Source organism: Pollicipes pollicipes, unplaced genomic scaffold (assembly GCF_011947565.3).
Source record: "Pollicipes pollicipes isolate AB1234 unplaced genomic scaffold, Ppol_2.1 Scaffold_4219;HRSCAF=4965_pilon_pilon_pilon, whole genome shotgun sequence".
NCBI classification, from domain to species: Eukaryota; Metazoa; Arthropoda; class Thecostraca; order Pollicipedomorpha; family Pollicipedidae; genus Pollicipes; species Pollicipes pollicipes.
Genome location: NW_023596448.1, coordinates 32,292,805 through 32,309,868, shown reverse-complemented (window position 1 = coordinate 32,309,868; position 17,064 = coordinate 32,292,805). Strand labels below are relative to the sequence as shown.

Genomic DNA, 17,064 nt, shown 5'->3' with positions numbered 1-17,064 from the left:
GAGTGCCCCGACCTGGTGGTCATGACGGCCGGCCTGTGGTACGCCAAGCCACCCGGGCACATGGGCGATCCGCTGCGGGAGCGGGTCATGAAGTTTCGGATGGAGTGGTTGGAGCTGATGCCCACCTTGCAGACATTGGCAGCTCACACCCAGATCGTGTACAAGCTGGACGGGCCGGAGTTTCTGGAGGGTAGAGGAAGAAGATCTAAGATTGGCCCTGTCATTTTGGCTTTAAATGCACTGGGTCTTGAATTTCTAAGTCAGGTGAGCTGACCAAAACGGCGGTATGAATGCTTTAGACGCGTTGTGAGTGTACATATACCCGTTTCATTCAGCGAGCAATGCAAACACCAAGCGGCGCGCTTAAACATCAGTTCTCATCACAAAATGCCGTTGGTGTAGTATCTAGTCTCAATATCCATACACGCCATTTCGCTCACTTGGTCGCCATGGCCGGGTCGAAACCCGTCGTGCTTACAGGTCACCGTGCCGGCTGACGGCTCGTTTACAGGTGCGGGGCGTTCGGCCGTGGACGTCCTCGCTGGCCGACACGCTGCGCGTGCAGCACTCGGTGTGCCTGCCGCTGGCCGCCAACCACACCGCGATGCCGGCGCCACTGAAGATGGAGTGCCTGGACGAGAACCATGCGGGGCCGACGGTGCGGGCGGCGGCTGTCGGCACGCTGATGAACTTCGTCTGTGGCAGCACCTACCCGCGGCCGCCTGCCCACTGTTGCTCCTCGGCACCCCGCGCATGACCGTTTGGTTGTCTAGTTGTTTGGTTGGTGGCTTGGTGGTTTGGTTGTTTGGTTGTTTGGTTGTTTGGATCAGAACCCTTTCGACCAGAAATGACCGCTTCAGGGCGATGGGGTGAAGGAGAATGGATTATGGCGAGGCAGAACTACATGCGCCTGAGGTCAACCGCTGAGCCTTAGCCGCGCGGGGACCCCTCTGCGGGGTGTGCGCTGGGCGCCCGGTCGGGGTCCCCATCCAGGGGGCGTCTCGGCGCATTCGTGACTGACACATGCAGCCTGTGCCGGACACGTGAGGCGTCGCGAGGATTTAGGATGAAAATACGAAGGAGGATAAGAGGGTCGAATGTGCCCGACGGCTCGCGGCGGCGCGGCGTCCGTGTCAGCTGAGGTCAACGCTGACGTGACGGGAAGTGGCGCCTTGGGCAAACATCGGGGGGTGTGGGGGGGGGGAGGGGCTCTGCCCTTGTCATGGTCTCATAGCCTGGTCCGGCTATCTGTGTTGCGTTGATAAAGTTGTTGATTCATGTAGACGTGCGGCCAGAGTTGTCCTGCTCAGACGATAACCGGGCAGGGCGAGGCAATCGCAGTGGCGTTTCACGTTAGCGTGGAGGGCCCCGGCACGTAGAGGGATGTGCGCGCGCATGGCCGGCACTTGCGCTGTGAATTTCAGGTGTAATAAGCCTTGAGGATGCTATGCAATATACAGTCTTCTTATATATATATATATATATATATATATATATATATATATATATATATATATATATATATATTATGCATATTATTATTCTTATATATAATCTTCTAGCAGCGCTACTTTATTCCATTACGTTCTGTTAATCCTGCGAGCCACGTCTCCTGCGTCGCCCTTGGCCGTGTGCCCTGGAGGACCACCAGCCGTGCTCAGCCCACTACCATATCCCCCGAGTCATCCGTGGCCGTGTGTTCTGGAGCACCACCAGTCATGCTCAGCCCGCTGCCATATCCCCCGAGTCATCCGTGGTCGTGTGCTCTGGAGCATCACCGGCCGTGCTTGGAGGCCGGTCACCTAAAATCACGACGTCACATGACGCAGGGCGGACTGCGCACTAGCATTGCGGCACGCTACAGTCATTCAGCCATTCTGCTTACCAAGTTTGTAAAAAGAAGTAAAACGCTCCGGGGGGAATTCATATAAGCAGCATGCGTTCCAACGCGGAATGAGCAACAAAGCCGCGGACCCGCCGAACTCCATCGTGATAGCAGCCCTTGCAACTGTCGGGCGGGTATCCAACACCTGAAACAGTGCGGGAGGCGAGAAACGTGATCCACCGGTAGCGAGTAGGGACGAGGCTGGTGATCCACCGGTAGCGAGTAGGGACGAGGCTGGTGATCCACCGGTAGCGAGTAGGGACGAGGCTGATGATCCACCGGTGGTGAGTAGGGACGAGGCTGGTGATCCACCACTAGCGAGTAGGGACGAGGCTGATGATCCACCGGTAGCGAGTAGGGACGAGGCTGGTGATCCACCGGTAGCGAGTAGGGACGAGGCTGGTGATCCACGGGTAGCGAGTAGGGACGAGGCTGGTGATCCACCGGTAGCAAGTAGGGACGAGGCTTATTGCCGTCAGGACGTTGATCAGGGCGAGGTCGGCGGTAGCTCGCGCCCAGCACCACACATCAGGTGCCGTCTCATGCTTCGGCACGCAGTCGGCGGTCAGCTGCTCGGGTCCGCTGGTCACCGGTGTGTCGCCGCTGCCGTCCGGCCGGCTCGCGTGGTGCGGCGTCTCCACTACGGTCAGCAGCAGCGGGCTGATGTGGCCGACCGGCAGCGTGGGCATGGCACCACCACAAGCAGCTCGCCCCGCTCCACCAGCAGCCTGGGGAGATAAGGCGGACAGTGTCATCACTTACGCCTCCAGACTTCAGCGGCGAGGCAGGATGGACGCGGTCACCAGCGATGTCCCTTCAGATGGGATCAGGACGAACAACGACGGTGGCTCCCGTCCGGCCACATCCGTCAGCCGAAGGGCCGGAAACGCGCGAAAGAATGCTGAGAGGAATGCCGCTGGACGACAACACCATACCAACGCTGCCGCATGCTACACGGTAATCGCACGCATCTCGCAAACTGCCCCTTTCCAGTGAACTGGTAAAAGGCAGCCCCAACACAAATTCCAGGACATGCATTCCAGAGCGCATTGAGGCCTGGCTTCGTACACAGGCATGAACGATTTTTGCACGTGGTCATCTCCTCTCAGTAACTTTAATATCGAATTATGCACCCGTGATTTCGTCTAGGTGTCAGCGGAGGGGGGTTACTTTCAAGGCTAGAGCTACAAAGATCAAGCGTTTTTCCTCCCTGAAAAGAGAAGGCATGTGTCATCCTGCCTGACCCTTGAATCAGGTCAGATGTACCTCTATTGACTTCCATTTAATGCTGAGCAATGTGTGCAAGTTGATTATGATTATTGGACGACACCGTACCAACACCATATAGTTTAATATGATTATTATATGATTTTGATCAAGGGATCATGTTCTGTGCTGCATAACATGAAAAGTTGGATAGGATTGATAATTACTGAGGAAATGGGGCTTGTAATCGAATAATTGAACACACGCTCGGTTGGATGGTCAATTTGACTGCCCGAAAGCTTTTGCGCAGCGATTTCCGAACGGCCTGCACAGCCTCGCCAATTGCTTTTGGCTGTAGACAATTCAATGGCAAATCATTTGACATAAAAAATTCAGATGTGCTTCGTAAGGTCACTGACCTACGACAGGTCAAAGTCAGACCACGGATTCAACGAAGACAATTTGTTGGGAATCACTCAATATGGTGCAACAGCGGAGTATTGGACGAGGCCATGCGTCTCTGAGATAGCTTCTTGTGCAACACAACAGTTGAATGCACAAATAACATTGACCTGGGGTCACATACGAAGGCGAGACCAAGGCCAAAACCAATATGTTTTATTACTCTAGAGCTGGCTGTTTGGGGTAAATTCTAGTGTTGATTTTGAATTTATTGATGACAGGAACCGCATTACATCTCGTTTATGGGCAGCGTAAAGATCACAATAGGCCACTGAACTAAAATGACGCAGACCAACATTCCGTTTTTTTAAAAACATGCTGCCTGGCGTAATCTTTGACGGTTATTTAAGTGCAAAAATCAGAGCAGTATTATAGGCTTTCGGTCAAGATGACCTTAAAAAGGTCAGGCAAGGTCACTGACCTCAAGTGAATACCTGTGACCTTTTGCTCAGATCAGATATCTGGGTTTACGGTGGTCACATGAGATGGTCTGAAAGCATTTTGGACAGCAACCTAGAATTCGACTATGTTTTACCTTATTTGACCAGAATGCCAGCGCATTAGTAAGAAGGGGAGCGGTGGTAGTGAACGTCCGGCAGGCCACCATCACATTATTGGCGATAACTATTAGCTTGATGTTTTGACTTAAGTGGGCTTACGTACGGGGCAACACACGCTATGTCTGAGTGTTTCTATGTCGATTTTGTTTTGTTTTTGGATTAGAGCCTTTCAACCAGAAAATCTTGTCAGGGTTATGGGATGAAGGAAAGTGGCTCGCGGTGGGGCAGATTTGCATGCGCCTGAGGGGCCAACCGCCGAGTTTTAACCCGCGCATGCGCGCTGGGTACCCGGCCGGGCTCCCCTTCCCACAGAGATCTCGGCACACTCGCGGCTGACGCACGCGGCCCGCCCAGGACAAGCGGGGCGTCGCGAGGATGCAAGATGAAGCGAGATGAAGAGGATAAGGAGGACGGATGATTTCTGTCTCCCCCAAGTTCCTGAAATCTCAGCTCGTCCAGTTGGCCCCCACCCGAGCGACGAGTATTTCAACCGGCCACCTCGGCATATGTTAAGAACTGCACCACAACTGAGTATGTAAATGCAATTTTTCTTCGTAAACTCACGGAAATTCTTGCAAGAACAACACGAGAAACGGCAAAGACGCGAACACAAAATTTGGCTCGGAATACCTCCTGCGTCGTCACTGCCATCTTTCGGCGAATTGAAGTACTACAGGAAAGCGCTAGAGTGACAAGCTCGCACGGCTGGACTGGCAGCACCTTATCGTCGTACGAACGTTCCATGACGCAATCAAGCAATGACTTATTGAGAAGCATGTGCGAGTGCCGAGTATAGCGCGCGAGAAGTAGTATCTAGACCGAGCGGTAGATGGCAGAGCGTCTCGCGGAGCACGGAAATACAGTAGTTCTGACCGCCGACTCGTGCGCACCTTCGCGGAGACAGAATCGAATAAAGCATATTTACTAAATTGAGAGCTTTTTTCTGCGTAGAGCAGTCGCTTTTACTTACAAGGGTATCAATCACTACAAGTGAACTGATTTCATCATTTCTGATACTTGCTTCAATATCTTCAAAGGTGGACCATTCCCTTAAAGTCAGCACTGGCGAAAGGAGGGGGGGGGGGGGGGGGGGGCTCAGGCACTCCGAAAACAAAGTTACAACCCTGGATGGACGTCCTCGCTTGTGTCGGCATTTCTTCGTTTTTTATCTGATTTTGATTTGTCCTATATAGCACTAAGAAAATCTCTCACCTTTTTGCCGAGCAAGGGCCCAGTGGGTAGAACACTAAGGGCACATTATGTTTACCAGCCGGCAGCTGAAGGGTCGTTCCATCCCAGCCCGGGATGCTTGCCGGCTGCATTTCTGGTGTTGCACGGCATGCGTGCATGTACATTGGTCGCCTCCCTGACGCCGCAAGCCCCCTGACCCGGGAATTTGGACCCTGGCCGACCTAAGGGTCCTCATTGACGTAAAAGAGATCCCTTATTTGCGCATACGATGTGCTAAACAAACGTCTAAATGCTTCCCAGAAAAGAGCATTTGTTGTATTGTTGCTCGATGACGGAGGTGTGTGTCAAGTGGAGGAAAGTAAGCAGCAGATCATTCGTAGAAAGGCTTTAGGTCGATTTCACACTTTTCTACCCGATGCGTTGTCCCTTTAGAAAGTAAATGCTCCAATAACACTACTTCATGCCGTTGCATGCATGTTTTAAATGGACGCCAATATCTCCTGATACACTGGTCTGACCTTAAGCAGAGCGAGGTAGGAGACATTCTTGAGGTTGGTAGTTTCGCTCCATTTCGACCTGATTTCATCGTCATGTTTCGTTTCCACCGCCCTGGCGATGCTGTCGGTGGACCATCACCTCTCTGGTTACCCCTTACGGCGTCCTGACCTGGCGGTGGGCACCGGCCAGAGGCGTCTCGGGCCCAGCCTAGTACCAGAGTCGGGGGCGACTCTCGGTCCCATAACTCCCTGCCTGAATCATCGTCTCAGTTTTCTATTGACTGACCGAGGTCCGTCGACACCAACGTGTACTCAGCGCATGGTGTCCAAGCGGCGAGTTTTGTCTGACCCCCTTCCCCCCCCCCCCCCCCCCTGATGAGACCGACTGACCGGCGAGAAGGTTTCAAGGTTTCTACGCCGTACGCATCACCCGCCCCTGCATTTTATGTATGTAGTTATCGTACCAAACACCGTCCACAAGCTTAAAACAAGATCGCGCGGTGTCACACAATGGCAAGGGGAGAGCGCAATCTAGGATAACCTTGTTCTAGGGAGCGTACAAAACATCAGACGTCGCATGTAAATGCGCATCGATCATTCGAGGGGCATTCCCGACCTGCTGCTGGCTCCCATCAGTGACGCCAGGGCGTGGGAAAACGGCAAAGGCGCGTTGGTGTCAGTAGGGATACACATTATGCTACGTAAAAGCTGCCGATTATATGAAATGGCCTCAAAAGGTTAACGTTGCCAAGGACCAATGAAAAACAAATCGGCCAATTGTTTGCAGGTACAATCACAACGAGAAGCATACAAATAAAATAGGCATAAAAACAATGCCGCACGCCCTACCCTACGAATTCACTGCATGCATCCATACTCTGTGCTACGCTGTGCACACCTGCACTACGCATGGGTGGATGCAAAGGTTATCAGGATAAGTAGTAGCATAACGTATGAGGTCACGTAGCGTTTTCAGTTTCATAATGTCAGCGAGAAACAGATGCTAAACAATGAATCACTTTTATGCAAGAAATTCACGCGTGTGCTATCCGGACGCCTATTGAAAGCACCGTGCCTCGCAGCGTGCACGCAAGTAGGCGCACCCCGAGAAACACAAGCGTGATCACGTGTCATAATGCAAACTTTCGAGAAGAAAATGAAGATGGCTGCCCAAATTCGGACTGATGCTCGATGCGTTCTGCTTGTCATGAATTGCCTGTCGTCTGATCATGTCGTATCGCAAGCGGCGAACAATTTAGTGCACGCGGAGACGAATAATGAATTACAGACGGCGCCACTAAAGAAATACAAAACCATACAACTCAGCGTACGCGGCATGACTGTGCGATCGCATCATACAGCGCATACATTTGTACACAGAAATAACTTGAAAAGAACGCATGGAATCATTCGAACGTCATTTGATTAGCATTTAGTGTAAAGGGCCCTTGATTCGCGGTTTCCACAGCGGAGAGGTGTCCGTCGTCGGATAGACGAACACGTCGAGAATGGACACACCAGTCCTTGCCCATACGGCCTCGCGCGCTGCCAATACGGTTAGCGCTGTGGCAGGCGGGCCCTCTCCCCGCACCCCGATCATCTGCCGCCGCCGCCGACCTACAACAGGCAGTAGAGACCCTGGGCATGCAGCATGTTGATGACCATGGACCAGACGATGCCGATCCAGCTGAACTCGGCCACCCAGTAGCCGACTAGCGTGACGGTCAGCATCTGCTGCGTCGGGTAGTTGTGGTTGTAGTTGGAGTCGCGCGAGCCGAGGCCGTCGGAGCACTTGCGGTACTGGTACTTGTCCAGGTTGGCGTTGTTGCCCAGGATCGCGAGGCACGTGCGCGTGTAGCCGTCCGTCAGCATGCACACGATGACCAGGTGGTAGGCGCCGAGCAGGAGGGCGGCCGTGGTGAAGACGCGCCACCAGCGGCTGGAGGCGGGCGTGTCCCGCCCACGCAGGATGTAGTACAGCGTGAGCAGCAGCACGGCACCCAGCACCGGCAGGATCGTGCCGTACGCCACGAACGAGCACGTGCCGATGCTGCTGCCCCACGTGTCGCCGATGTCCTGGTACTGTGTCAGCGAGGCGTACAGCATGCATTGGCCCTCCGTGCCTTGGCTGTTGGCCCAGTCTGGAACAGGGACGGGCGTCAACTGAGCGGGAGCCTGCACGGCTGAGCTGGCGCGGCGTGGTGCTCTGCTCGTGTTTGCGTGACGTCACTGGGTGTGATACTGACCATCAAGGGTATGCTGAGAGATATTCTTAAGAGAGTAGGGGTATCGCTGCAGGAAGACCCATACCCATACACGCGCACGCATACGCAAGGACGATTTCTGTCACATGATGTCTACAAAGCAGAAGTCCAGCAGCAAGCACCACACGGTCATCACACCCACGAGCCTCAACGCCACGTTCGAGAGTCCACGGTCGCCCCACCTTTGGTTGTCATGGCCATGGGGATCATGCCCATGAGGGTGAAGATGATGACCAGGAAGAGCATCAGTGGTGCCACGAACGATGAAAGCGACTCGCCCTCATCCTGGTTCTCGGACCAGCCGCCAGTGGTCGGCCGGTACGCCGCCTTATACGACGACATCTGCCGGTCAGGGCGCTCGGCATCAAGCGAGCCCAGCTCCATCTGGCGCTGAACATCAAACCCACCTAGCTCCATCTGGCGCTGGGAACCAGACCAGTTCAACTCCATCTGGTGCTGGAAATCAGACCTGCCCAGCTCCATCTGGCGCTGAGCGTCAGGCGAGCTCAGCTCCATCTGGCGCTGAGCATCAGGCGAGCCCTGCTCCATCTGGCGCTGAGCACCTGGCGAGCCCAGCTCTATCTGGCGCTCGGCATCAGGCGAGCTCAGCTCCATCTGGCGCTGAGCATCAGGCGAGCTCAGCTCCATCTGGCGCTGAGCATCAGGCAAGCCCAGCTCCATCTGGCGCTGAGCGTCAGGCGAGCTCAGCTCCATCTGGCGCTGAGCACCTGGCGAGCCCAGCTCCATCTGGCGCTCGGCATCAAGCGAGCCCAGCTCCATCTGGCGCTGAGCATCAGGCGAGCTCAGCTCCATCTGGCGCTGAGCATCAGGCGAGCTCAGCTCCATCTGGCGCTGAGCATCAGGCAAGCCCAGCTCTATCTGGCGCTGAGCATCAGGCGAGCCCTGCTCCATCTGGCGCTGGGAATCGGATGAATATAGCTCCATCTGACACTCATCATCAGACGAGCCCAACTCCATCTGACACTCATCATCAGTCGAGCCCAGGTCCATCTGACACTCATCATCAGTCGAGCCCAGGTCCATCTGACACTCATCACCAGATGAGCCCTGGTCCATCTGACACTCGTCACCAGATGAGCCCAGCTCCATCTGGCGCTCATCATCAGAGGAGCTCAGCTCCATCTGGCGCTTGGCTCCAGACAACAACAGCTCCATCTGGCACTTGCTTCCAGACAACGCCAGCTTCATGTGACGCTCGACATCAGGCGACTCCACGATCGCCGACCCGGCAGGCGCTCAGCCAGGCCAGCGGTAGTGTAGCCTACGCCGCGGCTCTGCTGCTGTGGTGTCGCCATGATAGCGCGATCACGTGGCATGATATGACAACGCGACTGATGACGCATGGATCTGTGCGCTAAAATTAGATATGGATGGGGTGCTCTGCGTGCTCCATCTCCCTGGACAGGGACAGGATCCAGATGAGGTGTAGCTTTGCATTGGTGCACCTGTACAACCGACCTGCAGATTATACCTTACCTACCTTACCATGCCGCATGTTATATATGCGCATATACACATGTATGTATATACATATATATATATATATATATACAAATATACATATATACGTATATATATACATATATATATATATGTATATATATATGTATATATATATATCCACATATGTATATACATATGATTATATCATACTATATGTATTGTCATTTGACAATATATGATGCCTTACCGTCACTGGCTTGAATTTCCCATATCTTCGCCCAAAGAAAGGTTTGGACATCGCTATGAACCGGTTACCCCTGAGGACGTCATGAGTTACCCTGCGTTCCTCCGCTGAGCGCCACGCTGCACTGAATATGTTTAAGATATCGCGGTGCAACGACGCCACCTCGCCCGCCCTGCTTGCCTGGCACCCTGTTTTTGTGGTGGTCGTGTGGTGCGACCTTGTTACTTGGTATCATCTGCACAAAGTCTTCTGTGTCGGAAGATACATTGGCTCTGGGCAGAAGAGCCCGTGTCGCATGAGGTCTTTGAAAACGGCTTGTGGGCAAATCACGAACCCTGTGACCGAGGCGATCCTCCCAGTGGCCAGTAAGAAATCGCGCGATTGCGAAATACACAGTATGGAACACAACTGGGTATTGCACGGCTGTTATCCGCCGTTCACGACAGTTGTTTTCTGCCGCCGGTAACGATCCGCCTGCCATACTAAAACGTTATTGCGTTAAAACTCTGGTTTGCGCTCGGATAATGTGAGCGATAGGGGAAACGGGTCCACATTCCAACTATGTGTTCTCATCTTTTTCTGGAGGGCACACAGGCGACAGTGCTGAAAGTCGATGGGGCGGAAGCAGATATATCTTCCACGTATCATTGAGAACGGCGCTCGCTGGCCATTTCCCAGCCACTCCCCTACGCGTACTCGGACACGACCCTCACTGTCGTTGGTCTGGTCCCACCCCTCGCGTCGCGTTCGGCGCCCGTCCCCAGGCCTACCTTCCTGTCCGGCCGGAAGTGTGCTGGGCAGTTACTCCCGGTAGCCGATCGGCTTCCGTTCCCCTTGTCCTCGCTGGTGCGCCGGCCCTCCGTTCCCACACCTCGATGCCTGTCGCGCTGGCTTCACGTTCGGCCCGGAATGCCTGAAGGTGACCAACCGACTCATGTTGCGCACCCCCCGATAACGCTATACCAGGGGCGGACGAAGCTTGCTTCCCAGAAGCGTCGCGGGGAAGTAGCTGAACTTTCACGTCCTTCAACGAGCGGCATCCAGGCATTCCCGAGTGGCAATGCTTTTGAGCACACTTCATTTGCTGTTGACGGCAAGTCATCAAACGCCATGTGAACACCCAGCACTGCCGTCTCCCTCCGCCTCTGGCTATCGGCAATGCGGCGGCGATAAGACCTTTGTGATTACACCTATCCCTGCGCAGCCGTTGCGCTTATCTGCGACACAGCCTCACAGATACTCAGCGGAGCGTTACTCACATGCAACAAGGAACCGATCGTTGCCTTTGGACCCCGTGGGCATATGCGTGATGTTCTCATCAGGTGCGGGCGTTTTGTACCGCGCCGGTGTTCATGAAAGCCACAGCTCCGCTGATTGTCCTGATTTATCGCGGGCTCTGGCGTGCTTAGCAATCAGTTTGCGACAGAGTTATCAACGGCATCTCGGCCGCGCTGTTGTCTGAAAGTTCTTTGTTGTCTTTGTATTGGCACCGTGCTACGTAACATTACTGCGCGCGGTGCTAAAATCTATAATTAGTCAGGTTATAGTACCGTTATACTGCAAATGCGTGAGCTACAGTCTAACTGCGAGTACAAACTTCACAACGTCGGTAATGTTGAGGTCATCCACCTCTCCTGCAAGCGAAGTCACGCGTCTATGCGACGTCGGAAAAACGGTGTTCTGTTAGGATCAAGAACACTGCACTCGACCCAAACACGAGCAACAGTGGGTGGGTGATGACGTGCGTTACAAGCCGATGGTTCCACTTGTCCCTTCATGTGGAAGCAGATGAGCCAGATCCAGGTGAATGCGAGGGTGAGGTGGCATGACGTCGTTATGGTGACATTTTTTAACGAACGAAGTTGGAGAAGCATCTTCGGGACAAATCGTCGGTCTGCCAAAAAAGAAGACTCGCAACGTATGCCGCGAAAATACAAAGGATAAAGACAGACCGCCTACCAAGGCATTATGCAAAGTGGTGAGGACATGGTCAAGAACTTTTGCTTACATTACGTGACGTTCCTTTGAGTGTTTTCAACCACTCGTAGTGTAAAATAACCATGTGATCCCACCTGTAGCATATGGTGCTGACCTCACACATGCCCTGATAAGTTGAGGAGCGCTTCTGCGCGATGGAAGCTCCTTTCTATTCGACCAGGGCTCACTCGCATGTATTACACGTTCGCTGGGCCGCGTAATCTTAAGGGAAGTGTTCCACATTTATATGGGGCTTTGAACTGAAGCAGCCATCTTGAAGACCTTTCGGTGCTGTTTGCAATCCTGTCCTTCTTAAGACATAAGCCCCTCATTTTTTTTGAGCTAAACAACCATTAAAATGTCGAAAGGTGTATCGAGGGGAATATTTCAGTCACCTTGGCATACATGACGTCGTAACAGCGCCTTTTAAATCCTGCCATTCCATAAGCCGTCCGACGATCAAGACCAAGAAAAATGTCATTATTGAGGCATTCATATCTGGCGCTCACGAGCGCCATTTTCAAATATAACGGCAGTCAATAGCTCTTAATCAATGCTGTGCAAGGTACGATGACGTAATCAAACCGTGACGCATTGAGGAGCATATTTACTAAACAGATCATCGTGACGCCTAGAGTAGTCTTTCCATTAAAAAAAATGTACCAATAGTTATAAGTGAGCTTGTTTCATCATACCTGATGCTTACTTCAATTTCTACAAATGTGAAACATTCCCTTTAAACAAAACAAACTTATAACGCATATCTAAATATCCGCATTCATTTTACGCCATTGTAGGTTCTAAAAAGTGTGAATATCTTGATTATTTGTAATACAATATTACAAACTGTTAGGTGCCCATATGAGAAGCGCTTAGGCAGTCGTAGAAGAAGTGTCCTTACGTACTTGTGTGGCCGTGGCCAAAAGCTAGGCACTGTGTGTCGGGCTTCACACCCTCTATTTTAATACGTGGTCCTAATAATGTTATGTATTATTATATATAATAATATTTATTAGTAATAATAATAAATTTCATACTTAACACCCCTAAATAAATACGTGGTAATATCCTTCGTGGCTCTATGACAATGCTTGTACACTCACCTCGCGTTTGCGCAACGCCAGAACTATGGAGCGAGGAGGGCCACTGTGCGAGCCGCTGCCAATGCCGCAGTCAATGACCGTTGTCACCCTTGTCATACGCCCGCGCTGATTATTGCGGGTGACTTCAAATCCTACGTCACTGGGTGCTGGGCTGCTGCGGGATGCTCTGGCGGCATCCCTTAATATTCCCTGGGACTCCGGCGTCTATTTCTTTAGTTTTGTGGGGGAGGGGAAGACCTGGACGCGCCTGGAGCCCCTCTTGGTTGTCGTAAGCCATTCGGCCGTGAAGATATATGATGCATACGCGCCCGGCGGACTACGTGCTTTGCAACCAACTTGGGATCTCAGGAGGCGGCAGGTCCAACCAGTGGAGGTCATCTCGCGAAATCACTTCATGGAGATAGGGAGCATCCGGGGATGTGCAGATTTTCGAACCGGCGGAAGATTTTTTAAAAATCACCAAAGAATCAATTTTTGCGGTCCCGTGGGGCGCGAAGTTTCTCGCATAGCGAATCAAAGTTCCACAATTTGCAGTTTGCTTATTATGACGTGTTAGCGACGATTTTTCAAGTTTTCTTCTTCTTATGCATATACAAATTTGGTAATGGGAGGAGCACAAACACGGGATTACCCCTCGTATATGTCCATAGGACACGGTTTCTTTTTTAAGGTCAGCTGCAAACTGGAAGGCCTGCCCGTTCCAACTGAATTTGGTCCTGGGCCAGGGCTCGGCTTGTCGATGTTTCGAGAGGAGCTTGTCAAATTCGTCAAAGCTTGGGTCTCATGGTGCTCCCGGTTGTCTCATCACAGGTGTAGTCTTCCTGCTCGCTCTGATTATATCTGCACCTACATTTCTCCAGCCCCACGGTTCTGGCCGCAATCCACGGCTGTTCGGCTGTGGGGGAGAGGGGGGAGGGGGGGGGGGGTACCGCAGTGCCGTCCCGGGCGCCTGATTCGCCGTCGGGCCGCTCCTTATCAGCCCGCCGGGCGCTACGATAACGCTTGTTTGCCCAACCAGGCGGTGCATGAGGCTGGCGTGGAATGTTAGCTGCCGGTACCGTCGGACGGTGCTGCCATCTATCGAAGATTAAAACTACTATGACGGTGTGTAGATAGATAGAGATCGCAGGTTTTGGCATGGGGTTCGAAGAGATCGTGGCGAATGATTTGCGTGACAAGGATGATATCTGATTCTGTTTTCTAGTCGCCAGCTCCTCGGTGCGGATCTCATGCGTCTCATTATAAATCTCATTATATCTCTCTCGATCTCATTATAAACGACGTTTCCGCGCGACATGTCCGACGTGTCATGCCAAGGGCACGCGCGAGCTCAGTGGACTCACCCGGAGTACCAACATCCGGCCGCCGGCCGGCGGGGAAAGAGAAGACTCAACCTTATGGACTCCAGTTTCACGCTAGCGAGGTCACGGGCCCATGTGCTGTCTTCCATGGTCGCAAGTACGAAACATGTACATATTCAGGACCGCTGGTCTGAATGAGATTACCTGCATGCTGGACAGCGCACCGAGCAAGGCTAAAGGCTACATTTTTCTGCCACCTTACATCGATGCCACCTCCAAGGGATACAATTTTCACCTTCGCCGGCTCTGAACAGTCAAGCCAGCCGCCACGCTTCGAAGAAACCACCACTTTGTAGCTATAGATAGCGGCTTCATGTAAGCGCTTTGCAACAACAAAAAGCAGCTATGCACACTCTGGTAGGGCGTTTGCATGACATCTCATGCGCTGCTATTGTTGGAATTTCGCTCACCGACTGGCACCGATTTTTGCCAGGACCATCATGCCACACTTAACTCCCAAATGTGAATCGACCATTGCACTGAAATCCTTGGTTGCGGATAACCACTGATGTGGTATGCTTTCATTATATTCTTTTGCTCGATTCCTTCGACAGGTTGGCAGGAATATGAGATACGTTTAGATGAGGCACACAGAACATGAGGCACGATCTTGACCCGAATCCACGGATTCCTTGCTGAACGACAACCTATGGATCACTTCACTCCACGGCTAGCTTCAGCATTTCTTAACAGAGAGCCATCAACATCAACATCAACATCAACAGAGTTACCAGAGGAGCCCCCTTGCCCCCCCCCCCCCCCAGGGAAACATGCCGAGACAGGGAAGCGCTGACAAATTTCAGCTGTGGTCAAACCAACTACGGCTGCCGCTCAGTCAAACGGGATACGAAGCTGTGCGTCGGGAAAGAGACATGATACTTGGATTTATGCAGGAAGTAACGATGGACGGAGTCGTTTTGGAATACTACGATCAGTAAAATGATGGATGGAGAAAGTCGATTGGAAAACAGTTAAATGCAATCGATTCGAACAGCAAATAGTCAACAGGGATGAAATTTGTTTACTTGTTTATTTAGGACATAAGCATTCCGCAGGCAGAAGCCCAATTACGGAAGCAGTCCAGTTTTAAGAACAGTAAACACACGATACACACACAAACAAAAAACCTAACCAAACACACACACACACACACACACACACACACACACACACACATTACATACAGTCGCGCACCAAGTCATCAAGAAAATGTTCTACGTGTGCCGGCGAACCTAAACAAATCAGATCGGAATTATTTTATTGGATGAAAAAGTCAGCTGAAAGAAACTGCTGCAAAAATTGATTGCAGACAGCGGGTAGTCGTGTGACAAATTCATTTTTAACGGTGTTGACCCTTGCAAATGGCTGGTGGAAAAGGCCGATATGCCGAGAACGCCGGACGGGTGTAGCCAGACTGAATGCTGAATAGTGATGTCAGGTGAGCGCAGTCAAGCCTGTGATGAAATACGTTGCACAGAAATAAAATGTCAAACTGAGTGAAGCGTGCCTTGATAGATGATGTTTTGGAGAAAGCGAGAAGATGCTCATAATCCAGCGTGGCACACCGAGACAGGCTACTCGAACCCAACCATATCAGAAAGCGGCGTCGCAGTCTTTCGAACCGGGCGTGATGGGAAACGGCATCACCGCTCCAAATAACACTACCGTGCTCTATCAATGACCTCACATGACGCTAAAGGCACAAAGCAAAGCCTGAAGATTGAAGCGCGCCTGACGAGGGCACGACGGCATTCGCACGCTTCGCGTGAGAAGGCCCAGCACCTTATTTGCTTTTGAGGCAGCTGAATCTATGTGATTGGCGAAAGTGAGTTTGGTGTCCAGCAAGACGCTAAGATCGCGAGTCTGCTGGCAGCTATCTAAGCGGTGACCGTCTAGAGCGTATGAAAAGTGAACAGGTGACGTGCGGGGGACGAATGAGATGGTGTTGCACTTAGATGGGTTCAATTTCGGTCCCCAGTTTTTAGACCATCCACAGAGACGATCCAAATCCGCTTGAAGTGTAAGACAATCTGCCACGTTGTCGATTCGGTGGTAAATTTTCACCTCATCAGTGTATATAAGGCACTCACTCTCAGTTTGGTCAGGAACATCAGCCAGAAAGCAGGCGAACAGCAACGGTCCTAGGATGCTGCCTTCCGAGACACCAGATCGCACTGGAATCGCCTCAGACTGTTTGCCGTTCAGCACTACGCGTCGTGAACGGTTGCTGAGGTACAACTCCAACCAGCTGTACGCACGGCCAGTGATACGGAAAGAAAAGCAAAGCTTGTGTGGCAGAAGATGATTCACGCTGGTGAATCCTGAAGACTAAACGGTGTAAACTGCATCAGTTTGCTTACCTTTTGACGTAGAAGTCCAGCAGTGTTCAAGAAAACACGAAATGTTTGTGATGCAAGAGCGCTTTGGAAGGAATCCGTGCTGGGATGAGGGAAGGGCGGGCAGACAAACACTTGGCGGGCATAAAAGACGCGTTGGAGAAAGTCGAAGGGCAAAAAGCCGACAGGAATAAAAATGAAACCGGAAAAATCGGAAGAAACAGAAGTCGACAGAAATCACAGATTGAAAAACACTTCACCGGTAGCAACCAAAACACCGGCCGGAGCTTGTGACGTTATATTTTTGTCGCTCTGTTCCACGGTAAGCGGGTAGCCGTAATAAATGTAAGAAGCCACTGAAATCGTAAGTTATGACTCATTATTATCTAGGATTAATATGTCAGGACAAGCGCCTCAACATCAGCAGATCAACACCCCCCTCCCCCTCCCCGCCCCAGTGCGCACGCATCTGTCTTCTACCGTACCACCAGTTAGTGCTGCCACCTGGCCAACC

At 52.1% G+C, this 17,064-nt stretch overlaps 3 protein-coding genes across 3 annotated transcripts; 1 reads left to right on the top strand and 2 right to left on the bottom strand.

Moving 5' to 3' along the window:
* Positions 1 to 6: 6 nt before the first annotated feature.
* Positions 7 to 1,100, top strand: LOC119095955 (uncharacterized). Its single transcript, XM_037218816.1, has 2 exons — positions 7 to 264; positions 512 to 1,100. The coding sequence occupies exons 1-2, from the start codon at positions 22 to 24 to the stop codon at positions 755 to 757; spliced, it is 489 nt and encodes a 162-aa protein (XP_037074711.1). The 5' UTR covers positions 7 to 21; the 3' UTR covers positions 758 to 1,100.
* A 5,705-nt stretch (positions 1,101 to 6,805) lies between these two features.
* Positions 6,806 to 10,675, bottom strand: LOC119095529 (uncharacterized). Its single transcript, XM_037218380.1, has 3 exons — positions 10,544 to 10,675; positions 8,248 to 8,407; positions 6,806 to 7,942 (listed from the first exon to the last, which is right to left on the bottom strand). Exons 2-3 carry the CDS (start codon positions 8,405 to 8,407, stop codon positions 7,419 to 7,421), a joined length of 684 nt encoding a protein of 227 aa, XP_037074275.1. The 5' UTR covers positions 10,544 to 10,675; the 3' UTR covers positions 6,806 to 7,418.
* On the bottom strand, positions 8,473 to 9,274 carry LOC119095209 (coiled-coil domain-containing protein 86-like). Its single transcript, XM_037218080.1, has 2 exons — positions 8,535 to 9,274; positions 8,473 to 8,482 (listed from the first exon to the last, which is right to left on the bottom strand). The coding sequence occupies exons 1-2, from the start codon at positions 9,272 to 9,274 to the stop codon at positions 8,473 to 8,475; spliced, it is 750 nt and encodes a 249-aa protein (XP_037073975.1).
* Positions 10,676 to 17,064: the final 6,389 nt, after the last annotated feature.

Excerpts from the sequence above, each read along its gene's own strand:
- LOC119095955 (XM_037218816.1), top strand. The coding sequence starts at position 22 with ATGACGGCCGGCCTGTGGTACGCCAAGCCACCCGGGCACATGGGCGAT. Across the intron at positions 265-511 it reads GTCTTGAATTTCTAAGTCAG|GTGCGGGGCGTTCGGCCGTG; the intron begins GTGAGCTGACCA and ends GCTCGTTTACAG.
- LOC119095529 (XM_037218380.1), bottom strand. The coding sequence starts at position 8,407 with ATGTCGTCGTATAAGGCGGCGTACCGGCCGACCACTGGCGGCTGGTCC. Across the intron at positions 7,943-8,247 it reads CATGGCCATGACAACCAAAG|ACTGGGCCAACAGCCAAGGC; the intron begins GTGGGGCGACCG and ends TCCCTGTTCCAG.
- LOC119095209 (XM_037218080.1), bottom strand. The coding sequence starts at position 9,274 with ATGAAGCTGGCGTTGTCTGGAAGCAAGTGCCAGATGGAGCTGTTGTTG.